The 15,774-nt window shown below is 50.3% G+C and overlaps 1 protein-coding gene across 7 annotated transcripts in view; it reads right to left on the bottom strand.

Moving 5' to 3' along the window:
* CAMTA2 (calmodulin binding transcription activator 2) overlaps window positions 1–15,774 on the bottom strand; it is a 59,796-nt gene that overhangs the window by 33,574 nt on the left and 10,448 nt on the right. For all 7 annotated transcript variants that reach the window (XM_083472483.1, XM_083472484.1, XM_083472486.1 and 4 more), the window contains exons 4-10: window positions 15,223–15,290; window positions 13,926–14,061; window positions 12,109–12,180; window positions 9,620–9,773; window positions 8,819–8,959; window positions 3,377–4,554; window positions 863–989 (exon numbers count right to left, since the gene is read on the bottom strand). In XM_083472483.1, coding sequence (XP_083328609.1) covers window positions 863–989; window positions 3,377–4,554; window positions 8,819–8,959; window positions 9,620–9,773; window positions 12,109–12,180; window positions 13,926–14,061; window positions 15,223–15,290 — 1,876 coding nt within the window. The remainder of the gene's footprint in view (window positions 1–862; window positions 990–3,376; window positions 4,555–8,818; window positions 8,960–9,619; window positions 9,774–12,108; window positions 12,181–13,925; window positions 14,062–15,222; window positions 15,291–15,774) is intronic.

Genomic DNA, 15,774 nt, shown 5'->3' with positions numbered 1-15,774 from the left:
GGGTATAAATAATAATAACAACAATAACAATAACAATAATAATAATAATTAATTTCTACCCCGCCCATCTGGCTGAGTTTCCCCAGCCACTCCGGGTGGCTCCCAATCAAATGTTAAAAACAGTACAGCATTAAATATTAAAAGCTTCCCTAAACAGGGCTGCCTTCAGATGTCTTTTACAGATAGGATAGCTGCTTATTTCCTTCACATCTGAAGGGAGGGTGTTCCACAGGGTGAGTGCCACCACCGAGAAGGCCCTCTGCCTGGTTCCCTGTAACGTGGCTTCTCGCAGGGAGGGAACCGCCAGAAGGCCCTCGGAGCTGGACCTCAGTGTCCGGGCTGAACAATGGGGATGGAGACGCTCCTTCAGGTCTACTGAGCCTTTGAGGCCGTTTAGGGCCTGAAAGGTCAACACCAACACAGTGAATTGTGCTCGGAAACGTACTGGGAGCCAATGCAGATCTCTCAGGACCGGTGTTATGTGGTCCCGGCAGCCACTCCCAGTCACCAGTCTAGCTGCCGCATTCTTATTCAGTACTGTCCACACGGGCCGGCAGCAAGAGCTTTCCCGGGTCTCAGATGGGGGGGGGGGAGGCAATCTCCGTCAGGCACCGAACCTGAGACCTGCTGCATGCCAAGCAGACGCCAAGCCAAGGCCCTTCCAATGGACTCTGCTCCCCATCTGCACTCGAGGTTTCTAAGGGGGCTGCCCCCAGCACCACGGCAGGATTCTTCCCGAGGCAAATCGCCTAGCCCTGCAGCCACGGATCAGAAGCACCCGCCCACCTCCTTGCTCCAAGGAGGAAGAGAGAGGGGGGGTTTCTGGATCTCACCCCACCCCAAAAGACGCAAGGTCCCATACCTGGGCAATAGCAGCGCAGCACCCCGGACTGGATGAGGGAGGCCGGGACAGTGATCTGATCAAAGTGGCAGCTGTACGGCTTGGTCTCATCTATCCAGGGGCCGGTGATGAGCACCTTGACCCCACCCTGTTCCCACAAAAAAGAGAGACACAGAGAGGACAGGTTATCGGATGGAAAATAAGTGGTATTGGTAAAAAGATTATCAAGAATATGTAAATATGGATTGACAATGGTTATAAACACATGGTTATAATAGGTTAAGATACTGAGTAAAGATACATGACAGAGCGTAAGGATTTGCTGAATTAAATATCTGAACTGGAATACAAAAAGGGAGGTGTGAGGAGGTCAGGAAACTAGTAAATGAAGTATAAGATATGAAATTATTGATCTTTTTCTTTTCTTTTTTTTTGTTAACTGTTTTCTATTTTGTATTTTTCATGTGTTCTGTTTTTGTACTTTTGTAGTTCTTTTTTTCTTCTTTAAGGTTATTCTTTGTTCTTATTTGTAAAGTCTAAACTTTGAAACTTTTTAATGTTTGTAAAATCTCAATAAATATTATTTTTTTTAAAAAAAAAAGAGAGGACAGGTTATTGGTGTGTGTTTTTGTGCACTTGTTCCTATTCTGTATGGGCTGCTCCCTCATGCGGGATGTGAAGCACAAGAGCAGTCAAGTACAACCTTCCTAGAGTGAACATGTTTACACATGGGGAGGAATGTTTGTCCAGCCAGAAGGTAAACTTCCTGTTTCCTTCTGGGCCGGGACAGACTTCCTCTGCATGTGACCAGAGGTGGGTGTGGCCTCACCTGTGCAGGTAACGACAACAGCACAGGGCAGGGCAGCCACCTCTCTCTTTTTTGACGACACGCATCGAAGAAGCAACATCTGTTTAGCCAAAGATGCTCTCTTGAGGACAAAGGGACTGTCTCCTTATGAGATAGTTTCCAGGTGCATGTTACTTTTCTAAGCTAAGTCTGCCTCCTGGGATCCGATTGTGAACAGAATGATGTGTGAGTAAACCTTTTTATACTTTTATAGAAGACTGTGTCGTGTCTTATCTTTTAGGAGGGAATAAGGGGAAAATACCAGAACAGTTATTATAGAGGCTTTAGCGAGCCTGAGCAAACGCATCCGCTGCGAGTTTAAAAAGGGGAATGTTACTCTGCTAAATTGTTAACTTGTTAACACAAGTTGGAAAGGCTATGATCAGGGAATATATCCTCTCCTGCATCCCTGAACATTCCCACACCTCACTCCCCTTTCTCCCACAAGAACAGCCCCCCCCCGCTTCCTCTGGGACCCCAGGGGTCTGACCAGCAGCTCCCCCTCCTGCCTCCAACCCCCTGATAAACCAGCCCCCTCCCAGCCTGAATAGGAGCATCTCCTAGATCAGGCCAATGGAGGCTACTTGAGCCCATCAAGGAGGACCCGGGCGCAAGAGGAACACTCTAGCCCCCCATGCAACCAAATTCAGAAGCTTTATTTCCTCCAGCTAGTAGCCATCCTTAGCCCTCTCTGGCCCCTCATGAGGCAGGGAGTTCCACAGGTTAACCCAGCACTGCTTTCTTTTCTCCCAGTATATTCAGCTTCACTGGGTGCCCACGGATTCTGCTGTTATGAGACAGGAGGAGAGAAAAAACTTCTCTTTCTCTCTCTCCACGCCTAATAATTTCATAATTACTCACCATTCCTCTGCACTATTACACCCTCCCAAAAAAACAACAACCCTGCTTTCAAATTTAATGACATTTGGAATGTTTCTGTCAAAACCAAGGTGACACATGGATTGTCAAATACTTGAGGGAAATAATCTGTTTATCTATCTACATATATGAAATAAAGGTTTAATATAGGAAAGGTATCTGAAGAAGTGCGCATGCACATGAAAGCTTATACCCAGAACAAACTTAGTTGGTCTCTAAGGTGCTACTGGAAGGAATTTTTTTTTTTTATTTCGACTGCATTAGTCCAACACAGCTACCTACCTGAATCTATCTACATATATATGACATATATGACAGTTTTGTTGCCTTAATTATAATTTATGGATTTTCTAATTGCTGTTTTCCTCTGCATTTAAAAACGTTCTTTATGGATTCTCTTTCTCCTCCCTTTTTATATTCTTCTTTCTTCTTTCTTGATTCACTTCGCTATAATAATCTCAATTAAACCCATGATCTCAATAACCCCTGCTTTAGACTACAACTCCCATCATGTAGCTGTGCCGGCAAGTTGCGGGAGGCATGGTCAAAAGCAGCTGGAGGCCAGAGGCTGCCCTGAGCTATCCTGTTCCCCAAGAGTGTGGATTTTAGGGGTGCAGAGGGGTCTCAAAGTGACCCACGGTTGGGAAGGCGGCGCAAGGGTTGGGGGCGCGGGTGTGCCAAATTCTGGCGCTGCAAAGGGCGCCATCGCACCCAGGCCAGCCGCCGCTCTCAACCCCATGAGGCTGTTTCTTTGCTGAGACCACCCACCCACCCACCCCTGCAGAGACCCCGACCCCCTTTGTACCCACCTCTGGGTAGGACCACTCCGGGGAGAAGTCGATAATAGACACCAGTGGCTGCGGCGACCCCACGGGACCTCCGTCTGCTGCGAAGCAGGGCTCCGCCAGGGCGGGCCTGGGGCTCCCGGATCCGCCGCCAGGGTCCTCCTCTGCACTCTGCACGCTGCCGGGCGCCCCCTCCTCAGTCATGAGCTCCTGGATGAGGTCCGGGAAGTGGCTGTCGAAGGAGAGGCTGAAGGAGCCCCCTGTGGCGGCTGCGGCCGTCTGGATCATGGAGTACAGCTCCTCCTGCAGTTCTGTGGCGGCCATCTCCGTCTCCGGACGCCCGGCTTCCCCAGGGTCGCCCTCCTCCTGGCTGCCCCCTTCGCCCTCGGCTGCTGCCGTCTCCATGGGGGTGACCTCCGGGCTGCTTTTGACCTCCGGCGGCAACGGCGACTCGGTGGCGGCAGCGGCAGAGGAGGAGGCAGCGGCTGGCGAGGTGGGCATGGGCGCCTGCCCGGCCCCATCATCCTGGATGAAGAAGCGGTTGGTGGGCACGTACAGAGGGTAGGTTGCCGGGGGTCCCGCGGGGGCCTCCTGGGGCTCGGGCTTGGTCTGCAGGCCCGCCCCACCGCCGTAGGTCTGGCCTTGCTTGGGGCTGTTCAGGAAGCAGTCGGGGTCAAAGGCTGCCGGACCTGCCTCGCTCGTCTCCATGGTGGACTCTAGGTTCTGCGAGAGGACCAGTCCTGGGCCAGGCAAGAGGGCCAAGCCGAGTGGGGGCGCGGGGGCACCAGCAGCCGGCTCCCCGGACACCAGGTGCTGGCTGGGGGTCAGCGCCAGCGGCTTCTCAGCCCCGCTCATCCCGGTCATGACCAGGATGGTGCTGCCAGGGAGGCCAACGGAGAGGGTGACGGCGGGCAGCTCCGGCTTGGGGAAGCCCTTTGGGTGGGCCAGGCCAGGCGGGGGCTGCGTGGAGTCTGGGGAGGCCTCGGCCATCCCTGGGGAGGCGGCGGCCTTGGCCAGCTTGGCTTCCTTGCCATCAGGTCCGGACGACTTGGCTGCCTCCGTCTCAGCCTTCACCTCGGGGCCGCCAGCAATGTTCTGGACCTCGGTCAGGGCAGGGTAGGGGGACGGGCGGACCTCCACCTTTGGGGAGATGATCCGGTGCTTGGTGCTGCTACATCGGTGCGGGACGTGGCCGGGGCTCCCTGGGGAGGGAAGAGAAAAGTGAGCAAATGAGGTCGGGGGGTCTCGAAACCGACATGTGCCAGTGGGGTGATGCTGCGGCAAAGAAGGCGAATGCAATTCGAGGCCGTGTCAATGGAAATATAGCGTTTCTGAATACAGTGGTACCTCGGGTTAAGTACTTAATTCATTCCAGAGGTCCGTTCTTAACCTGAAACTGTTCTTAACCTGAAGCACCACTTTAGCTAATGGGGCCTCCTGCTGCCACACGATTTCTGTTCTCATCCTGAAGCAAAGTTCTTAAACCGAGGTACTATTTCTGGGTTAGCGGAGTCTGTAACCTGAAGCGTATGTAACCCGAGGTACCACTGTATACTGTTTGAAGATTGGGAAAGACTGTGGAAAACAGACCTAAAATTTACAAATTGTTCTTTGCTGAAGGAAAATTATATGAAGATGATGTATAGATGGTATACAACACCAGTACAGATTGCAAGAATGTATAAAACTGGGTCAAATATATGTTGGAAACGTAAGGAAAAAGAAAGGACGTTTTACCATATGTGGTGGAAATGTAGAGAAATTTTAAAAATCTGGGAAATGATATACAATGAGTTGAAGAAAACGTTCAAATTAACATTCGTAAAAAAAAAGCCAGAGGCATTTCTGTTAGGGATTGTAGGAAAAGACCTGCCGGGGAAAATGAAGAATATATTTATGTGTGCGACAACGGCGGCAAGATTCTTAGCAGCACGAGGATGGAAGAATGAAGAAACCCCGACAAAAGAACAGTGGCGAGGGAAATTGACGGACTATGCGGAATTGGTGAAATTGACGCACAAACTACGCAATAAGGACAACTGTAACTTTAAAGAAGAACAGCAACTCTTTACAAAGTATTTAAAGAAAAAAACAAAACGAACTGGACTCCTTGGCAGGTTTTGAATAAACACACACAAATTTATGCTTGTTAATATAATAGATGGATAACTTAGGGATCTTTACATCTGTATGGGGGGAAATATAATGAAGATGATTTGTTGGAATAATTTGTTATGTGAAAATAGTTAATAAAAAAACTTTTTTTTTAAAAAAAAGAAGGAAATATAGCGTTTCTGGGTCAACGGAAGTGATAGCACCAATTCTTCTTGCTTTGGTCAGCCCCCCCCCCCCCGTCTGGTTCTGGGCACCACAGTTTAAGAAGGAGATTGACAAGCTGCAAGGTGTGCGGAGGACGGCGACTGAGATGATCAGGGGTCTGGGAACTCAGCCTCACCAGGAGCGGCGTGGGGAGCCTACGCTGAAGTTTAGGGCGCAGGTTAACTCTGTGTCCAGGGCAGCTGTCTGCCAGCTCCACCTGGTACGCAGGCTAAGACCCTACCTGCCCGCGAACTGTCTCGCCAGAGCCCAGCTGGATCAGGCCCACAGGGGCCCATCCAGTCCAGCATCCTGTCCTCACAGTGGCCAACCAGGTGCCCCAATGGGGAACCCGCAAACAGGATCCGAGCACAAGAGCAACTCTTCCCTCCTGCAGTTTCCAGCAACTTGCGTTCAGAAGCATTGCTCCTGGTCCTGAATGGGGCTACTGTGCCCCTGAAGGACCAGGTGCGCAGCCTGGGAGTCATTCTGGACTCACCGCTGTCCATGGAGGCGCAGGTCAATTCTGTGTCCAGGGCGGCTGTCTACAAGTTCCATCTGGTACGCAGGATGAGACTCTTCCTGCCCGCGGACTGTCTGGCCAGAGTGGTGCATGCTCTGGTTATCTCCCGCTTGGACTACTGCCATGCGCTCTACGTGGGGCTACCTTTGAAGGTGACCCGGAAACTGCAATTAATCCAGAATGCGGCAGCTAGACTGGGGACTGGGAGCGGCTGCCGAGACCACGTAACACCGGTTCTGAGAGATCTGCATTGGCTCCCAGTACGTTTCCGAGCACGATTCAAAGTGTTGGTGCTGACCTTTTAAAGCCCTAAACGGCCTCAAAGGACCAGTAGACCTGGAGGAGCATCTCCACCCGCATCATTCAGCCCGGACACTGAGGTCCAGCGCCGAGGGCCTTCTGGCGGTTCCCTCATTGCGAGAAGTGAGGCTACAGGGAACCAGGCAGAGGGCCTTCTCGGTAGTGGCGCCCGCCCTGTGGAACGCCCTCCCATCAGATGTCAAAGAGATAAATAATTACATGACATTCAGAAGACATCTTAAGGCAGCCCTGTTCAGGGAAGTTTTAAATATGTAACGCTGTACTGTTTTTAACACTGATTGGGAGCCGCCCAGAGTGGCTGGGGAAACTCAGCCAGATGGGCGGGGTATAAATAATAAATTATTATTATTATTATTATTATTATTATTATTATTATTATTATTAGGGAACTTTTCATCTGAAAATATTAATTGTGCTCCTCCCACGGAATATAAAAATGTCATATGGCAGCAATTCGCCCTTCTGCCACTGGAGGGAACCAGTCCCTCTCACATACACCAGCCAAACACAAAACCAGCAATAAATGGCTGCAGGAAACAGGGGAGAGATGGAAGAGGTGTTTTGGACCACAACTCCCATCAGGCCCCAGGATGTCAGCCATGCTGGCTGAGGCTGATGGGAGTTGTAGTTCAAAACCTCAGGAGGGCCTCAGGGTGGAGAAAACTGACCTGGTCTAGGGGATAGGGAGAGAGGGAGTTTGTGCGCATAGTGAGTTTGCATAGCAGTAGATAGTTTGGAAGGTCCGTATAGTTAAAGCTCTGGTTTTCCCAGTAGTGATGTATGGAAGTGAGAGCTGGACCATCAAGAAGGCTGATGGCCGAAGAATGGATGCTTTTGAATTATGGTGCTGGAGGAGACTCTTGAGAGTCCCATGGACTGCAAGAAGATCAAACCTCTCCATTCTGAAGGAAATCAGCCCTGAGTGCTCACTGGAAGGACAGATCCTGAAGCTGAGGCTCCAAGACTTTGGCCACCTCCTGAGAAGAGAAGACTCCCTGGAAAAGACCCTGATGTTGGGAAAGATGGAGGGCACAAGGAGAAGCGGATGACAGAGGGCGAGATGGTGGGACAGTGTTCTCGAAGCTACCAGCATGAGTTTGACCAAGCTGCGGGAGGCAGTGGAAGACAGGAGGGCCTGGCGTGCTCTGGTCCAGGGGGTCACGAAGAGGTGGACATGACTCAACGACTAAACAACAACAGCAGATATTTTGGGGTGAAAATAACTGCATTAATCTGTTCTACAGTTCCTGTCGAGCTCCTTTCACGTTCTGCCTTGCAGGAGAGATTTCTGGTGCCAAATTAAACAACGGCTGCTGAATGCAGAGGGTTAAAAAAAAAAACCTCATTGTTTAATTTAATTTATTGGTAGCATTTTCTCGCCATGGGCAACTCAGAACGACTTTACAAAAAAGCAAAACAAGCACCCCATATATTTAGTAAAACCTTGGTGTTTGGGGGGTACTTTTAAAAACATATTCCCTGTCCTCTTTAAGAGAGCATAGATTGTTAACAGCCAAAGGTTGAAAAGGCTTGTTTTTGCCAGGCACCTGGCACTAGGGGAGCCTCTCTGGGGAGAGCAAAACGCAGAGCCACCACCGAGAAGGCCCCGTCCTCGTGCTGCCAGCCTCTGGGAATCCTGTGGAGGGGGCACACAATGAGGTTCCTCCCCCGACTCCTCCCCATCATTGAATTATTCACTTAATACCTAGTCCCTTTAACCCAGCCTTTCTCCACCTGTGGGTCCCCAGATGTTGAACTACAACTCCCATCACCCCTAGCTAGCAAGACCAGGGATGATGGGAGTTGTAGTCCAACAACATCTGGGGACCCACAGGCTGAGAACCGCTGCTAATCCTTTTCCTTAAAAACGTATCTTTATATACCCAAGCAGTGTACAAAAATACGTTGATAGCATGGCACAAGCTCACCGGACTAAATCGTTTATATCATTGTATCGTGCAGAAGCCAATTTAATGACTGGTGTGTGTTGGAGAGAGACAGAAACCTGGATAACTGTGGGGCAATGTACCTTAGCCTTCCCGAATCCAGTGCCCGCCAGAGGTTTTGAGCGATATCCGCCCCCAGCCAAGATGGCTGTGCTCACGACAGCCTCAGCATCGTACAGGCCTGCTGGCTGGGGCTGTTGGGTCCAAAACATCTGGCTGGAGAAGGGATCTATCTATCTATCTGTGCACCTATGTGATTCTTTAGCCGCGATTCTCTCACTGCAAGAGGGTTGGGCTGGATGGCCTCTGGGGGTCCCTCCCGTTCTACGGTTCCGTGTACTGCAGACAGGAAAGACTAACCGAGGCCGCTGCTGCAGAGGCAGGCGTGAGTCCGGGGAGGGGGCTTGGCCTGGTGGCTCTCCAGGATCTGCTGCACCAGCTGTTCGATCGAGAACTCGGCCGTGCCATTTCCGTTGCTGCAAGTCCACTTTATCCCGTGAACTGGAGGAGAGAGGAAAGCAGGCGTGTGGGCGCTGCCAGCGGGAGTCAGTATCCGCACCCACGCGGCTGTCATGCCTCCCCCACCCTACACCAAAAAAGGAGCCTGGGAAACGTAGTTCCGTGGAGGGGTGGTGCTGCCTGGGCCTGCAGTGCAAAATATCTGGAGGCGGGGCACCTGATGGTTGCGGAAACTCAGCACCTCAAGAAAACTACAAACCCCATGGTTCTTTGGGGGAAACCTCCCCAGTGAAGCCCAGAATGAAGCGTTTCCTGGTTGGGATAATGCTGCCCGATATCAAGTGGCAGGGAGTTCCAAAGATTTCTTACAAACGCAGAATGGGAACCACATGTTAACTGCACATAACTGTCAACTTTCAGATTTGAAAATAAGGGATCAGCAGCCTTGAAAATAAGGGATCAGTCTACGGGATATCTAACAATCCGGGATAGCAGCGGGAAACGGCGCTGGAATAAGGGAATTTCCCGCAAAAAAAGGGAAGGTTGACAGCTATGTAACTGCAGCAGGTTGGAGCGATCGAGGGGACACCTGTGGGGTGGGGCGATCTCATAGCAGCCACCCCGGACCCTAAGCCCTCAGAAGCCTCCCCCCACAAAAAAAAACACAACACATCCCCAGAGAGACCCCCACCCTGGCCTTACACATTGGCTTCAACTGGCCAACCAGCTCTTCCTTCGACCACTTCAGCCACTCCTTGCGGTCGCTGTTGATAGAGCACAGGACAGGCCCACAGATCTTTCCGCAATCCTCAATGGCCGGAACATTCAGGTAATGAACCAACACAATATCCGGATTCTGGAGGGAAGGAGAAGAGAGGTGCTGTTGGCCTGGGGGCGAATTCTGCCGAAGGGCAGAGTATTGCCAAGTTACAGGGAACCAGGCAGAGGGCCTTCTCGGTGGTGGCTCCCTCCCTGCGGAACGCCTTCCCACCAGATGTCAAAGAGAACAACTATCTGACTTTTAGAAGACATCTGAAGGCAGCCCTGTTTAGGGAAGCTCTTAATGTTTGACATATTACAGTATTTTTATATTTTTTGGGAAGCCGCCCAGAGTGGCTGGGGAAGCCCAGCCAGATGGGCGGGGTATAAATAAATTATTATTATTATTATTATTATTATTATTATTATTATTATTATTATTGCCTGTACGGGCAGAGAGGCGCTGGGGCTGGAGCCCCCTGACCTTGCAACCCTTATTACAACCACCCCTGCTGTGTAGGTCCTGATGACGCCCCTCACCTTTTTAAACGTCCATGTCCCCACTGGCCCCCGTGACTCAGGGTTAAGCCCTGATGTTCAAGCTGAGTGCAGGGTTAAGGCCCGTTGGTTTCCTTTTTTTTTTCTTTCCCCCTCTCTCAAATTTAACATCCATATTCATTTTCTATCAGAAACCTACTACATAATTAACTAAATTAAAATAGACCTAATTCCTCCAAACTTCTCATTGCTGTATACAAATAGAACACAGTTAGAAATTTTATATTAAAGCTTTTGTATTATAAATAATATTTCAAATTCCCCTATACCCCCCGTTCCCCTTCACCCATGTGGGGGGGGGGAGAAAGAGGCCTGGTGGTTTCTAGGTCTAGGTCAGTGGTCCCTGACACTTTTAGGGGTCCCTGCCCCGCTTGGTTCCACAACCAGGCGTCCCCCCAACATGATCCCACCAAAAAGCATAATTCAGAACAGTGGTTTGCACGACCCACCAAGGAAGGTACCATGAAATCCAAAATAATAAACTGCACAACTGTTCGGAACCCAGTTGAAACTATTTAGTTCAGTGGCTCCCAATTAGCTAAGCGCTGAGGACCCCCCATTTTTCAAAAGCCAAGCCATGGACCCCCGACTTTTGAAAATGATGATCTCTCAGCGGTAGTTCTTGGCATGTGAATGGCGCCACCAGACCTTCCAACATGTCCCAGTGCAAAATTGGGAGGTGCATCTCCCGAGCCACGCTCCCGAGTGTGTAACGTGAGCTGCATGTTTTGGGGCACCCCCCCCAAAAAATGGGGTGTCCCAGACAGTTGATAGGCTTGTGCTACATACCACCTGGGCGGGTTATAGCTCTGATTCCCAGACTTGGGTCCCCAGATGTTTTTGAACTACAATTCCCATCATCCCTGACCACTGGTCCTGCTAGCTAGGGATGATGGGAATTGTAGTCCAAAAACAGCTGGGGACCCAAGTTTGGGAAAACCCTTGGGTTACATGGACTTCCTGGCCTCCATGCACCACCAGTTGGGAACCGCCGATTTAATTTCATCAATTCCGCAAAAACGGATGGGACTTGATCAGCTTTTCAAAGCCTGACAGGCGTTTAGCAAGCGTCTTAGATACCACATTTAGGGACTATTTCACTGTTCAGTAAATTCCTAGTGTGATCCATGGGCTTGGTGAAGTGACACCAGTTTCCCAAAATCTGGTTTGAAGTCACTTAGCAGGGGTCTTAAATCGCCACGTTTAGCAATCTGCAGTCGATTTTCTCGCTTGGAAAGAAGTTGGACGACCATGCGTGAAATCAGTAGCCTAATATATACCGTATTTTTCCGTGTATAAGACGCCCCCATGTATAAGACGACCCATATTTTTTGAGTATAAGACGACCCCCAATTTTAAACTTACAAAAATTGGGGGAAATATAGTCTTATACACAGAAAAATACAGTCCGTGTGTGTATCTCAATCAGTATATGGCTACATCCAAAACATGCACAAACCTTAATGTACCACAGATGTACGGTAACCACTGACATCTCCTTTCCTCTTAGCTCCCCCTGGGTAACCCCAGTGCCCCTCTCCCCAGGGAGCCGAACCACCCATCTTGGGGGCCTGTGGTTCCAGATTCCTGAGTTTCTGGAAAAAGAGGGGACTCTGGAGGAGCAGTCGGGAGGCCTAATCTGGCACGGCAAGGCTGTGTCCACACTAGGGTGTTCAAGTGCACATGGGTCGCTGTTTCCGCACGTGAATTCGTTCATGTGCAGAAGCCTTCCATCTTATTCTCCTGAAGGGTTGTCTTGTCCGGCCCCCAGAAACTTGATCCCTGCATCACTGGGGATTAAATGACCCCGGGGCCCCTCCCAACCCGTACAATGAATCCTATGATTCTACATATCTCGGCCCCGTGGCACATACCTGCAGCAGCCAATAGCAGCGCCGGTGGAATGTAGGGACGATGGACGAGTGGACGTAGCAGCCGTAGAGACACTGCGGAGGGGAGGGTAGAGGAAGGAGAGCGGGCAGGTGAGGAGGCAGGTAGAGGAAGGTGCCGCTTGGCAGTGCAACCTGTGCCCTCCCCACAGCAAATCCCAGCACCTAGCCTGGAACCCAACCAGGAAGAGCTGCTCAACAGTGGGACGGACTCCCTAGGAACTCTCCTTTGTTGGAAGTCTTTAAGTAGAGGTTGGCAGGGTCACCTGTCCGGTATGCTCCAGGTGAGATTCCTTTTAACTCTGCAGTTTTTTGATTCAGAAAGCCATGCCCCAAGACACCCTGGACCCTGACTAGTGAACAGGCTAGTCCTCTCCAACTGGTTGTCATCAGGGCTGTCCATTGTGAGTCCTGAGGAGATGTCTGGGCCATAGCTGTCAACGTTTTCCGCTTCCAAAGGGAAATTCCCTTATTCCAAATAGCATTCCTTGCAAGAAAAGGGAAAAGTGGACAGGCGCTGTGGGTTAAACCACAGAGCCAGGGACTTGCCAATCAGAAGGTCGGCAGTTTGAATCCCCGTGACGGGGTGAGCTCCCGTTGCTCGGTCCCAGCTCCTGCCAACCTAGCAGTTCAAAAGCACGTCAAAGTGCGAGCAGATAAATAGGTACCGCTCTGGCGGGACGGTAAACGGTGTTTCCGTGCGCTGCTCTGGTTCGCCAGAAGCGGCTTAGTCATGCTGGCCACATGACCCGGAAGCTGTGCGCCGGCTCCCTCAGCCAGTAAAGCGAGATGAGCGCCACATCCCCAGAGTCATCCGCAACTGGACCTAATGGTCAGGGGTCTCTTTACCTTTATGACTTCCCTTTATGTGGACACTAGACTTCTGCTGACGCAGCCGAGAATTGCATTAGCTTTTATTTTTGCTGCTGTTGCATCACACTGTTAATCTTGTGCTCCACTAAGACTGCTGGATCCTTGTCACAGGCACTGCTGACAAGCCAGGTACCCCCATCCTATATTTTTGTGTCTAGTCATTTCTGCCGAAGTGCAGAACCTGACGCATTGGCCCCGCTGCCTGAGTCACCGCCTCACTTTGCCTACGTGGTGGGAGTGTCTCTCTTGGGAAAGATGCTCAGGGCTAGACCTCTGTTGCTGGACCTCAACTGCTTGGCCTCCGTCGACTTCCTGGACCCTGGCCTGGCATTCTATTGTGTCCCACATCTCTTGCCCCCTCTATCATTACAGATTTGACTTGTCCATCCTTTGTATGCCACTCCAACAGCAAATTATACATTTTAGATAGATTTTTAACATTAGTATCTCAGATTTGGTTTTTTCCGTTGCAAAACCATTTTTCTTATCAAGCTTATACAACTCATTGATCTGATAATATTGTAGCCAACCATCTAGTTTAATTTGATCAAATGGTCTGAATTTAAATCCTTCATGATCTTCCACCAATAAATCAACGTATTTCAACCATGCACAGGGCGAGACTTCTGCTGCTGGACCGCGACTGCTTGGCCTCGCTTGGCTTCCTGAATCCTGGGATGGGACCAGTGGCCTGGCAGGTCCCTAGAGCTCGCGCATCCCCTGCCCTCTCTTAAGAGCCTCTCTTCTCTTAGCTGGAGCTGCTGCAGAAGATGGGGCGCTCTGTGGGGTCCCTTCCCATGCCCCACACTGCATTAGGGGCCTTGGCAGATGTCTGGGGATGGTGCCTGCCCCTGGTGCCAATCCACCCCCAACCCTTGTCCTGCCAGTTGGTACAATCCTGCCTCCCCCCTGCCCTTCCCCTTTCCTACCTCCACGCCTTTCACTTTCAGCTTCATGTGGTCCTCGCGGGTCGTCTTGCCGTCTTTCCGCTTCTTCCAGCAATAGCCGTCCTTCCGGTACTTCACCTTCTTGCGGTTGTACAGGATGATGGAGCCGTTCTGGGGTCTGCCGGACGGGGAGAAGGAGGAGAGGGGAGGAGTGGGCTTTGTAGACCACCAACTGTATTTACGGAGCCCTTTATCCCATTTCTTTAGCTCCGAAGGATATCAGCCTTGTGGTATCCAAGGTTCTTTTCCTCCCCGTTTTACCCTCTCGACAATCCTGTGAGGCTAAGAGACTGGCCCAAGGTCAAACGCAGGGAGCTTCATGGCCAAGTGAGAATTCGAACCCTGCTCTCCCCCAGGTCCTAGTCCAGCACTCTAAACCACGACGACACACGGATTTGCCATATCGATTTGCCAAGTGCTGTAATTGTGACGTCTGACCTACTCTTTTATAGCTGCTGGTTCCTTAACAGCGTTCCATAGACTGTTTCGCTGATAGCACATGATTTACACTGCGCTTGTGATGCCCTGCGGTGTTTCTGTTGTTTCTCAGCTGCGTTGGGATTCATTTGAACGGAAAGCAGCACAGAAATACAATAAGCAGATCAATTGGGGCTGAGGCACTTGCGCCAGAGCTATTAGCACAGCCGCAAAAACTTACGCTAGGACAGCTGCACCAAATAAGGGTCTGGTGACTTCTGTTTCAGTGTATCTGAAGAAGTGTGCATGCAGACGAAAGCTCATACCAAGAACAAACTTAGTTGGTCTTTAAGGTTCTACTGGAAGGAATTTTTTTATTTTGTTTCGACTACAGCAGACCAACACGGCTACCTACCTGTAACTATAATAATAATAATAAATAATTTTACTATTTATATACCACCACCACCCCAATCTGGATGGGTTCCCCCAGCCACTCTGGGCGGCTTCCAACAGATATAAGAACAAAATAAAACATCAAACATTAAAAACTTCCCCCTACAAGGCGGCCTTCAGGTGCCTTCTAAAAGTTGCACGGTTATTTTTCTTTTAGTGCGATATAAATGCAATAAATGAGATTTAAAAACAAAAGTTTTGCAGGGGGAGAACCATGCTTAAGACAAAGGCAGCCAGGCCAGAGCCTTGGAGACAGAGTGAGGGTATTTGAACAAAAACAAATCACTTTCCGGCATCAGTCCAGGCTAGAAGCCACTGTGAGCTGCGCCTACATCCCCTGCCCCCGGTAGATGTCCCCCAAAATGTCCCAGCGTCAGAGGCATGACCCCGCCTCACACACACCTACCTGGTCTTGGGGGAACACGAGAGCCACTCTTCATGTTTCTCAAAGGTGATCAAGTAGGAAGCGATCTCCTACGACAGAAAAAAAGAGGGGGTTTGGGGCTCGGTCAGAAAAACGCCTGCCAGCAGCCCAGCTGTTCTTAGGAGACGGGAACCCACACAGGACTTCTGAATGACAGAAACCATCGCGGGACCGACAGGACGGCAAGTCAAACGCCAACACACCCATCAGGCCAAAGGTAAGCATCTCACGTCTCCCCACAAGGCAGCCGTAACCCCACACACAATTCACCCCACAGGATCGCAGGGCATAAGAACATAAGAAGCGCCTTCTGGAAAACATTGTGGAAATGATGTATAGGTGGTACCTAACCTGGGTAAAATTAGCAAAGATTTATCATACGGATGATAAGTGTAAAGAAAAAGAAGGCACCTTTTACCACATGTGGTGGCCGTGTCCTAAGGTTAAGGACTTCTGGGGAAAGATTTATAATGAGCTAAAAAAAATGTTGAAAATTACATTTGTTAAGAAACCAGAAGCCTTTTTACTTGGAAT

This window comes from Podarcis liolepis (genome assembly GCF_965112155.1).
Source record: "Podarcis liolepis genome assembly, chromosome: 13".
In the NCBI taxonomy this organism is placed as follows: domain Eukaryota; kingdom Metazoa; phylum Chordata; class Lepidosauria; order Squamata; family Lacertidae; genus Podarcis; species Podarcis liolepis.
This window is presented reverse-complemented; position numbering and strand designations above follow the sequence as displayed.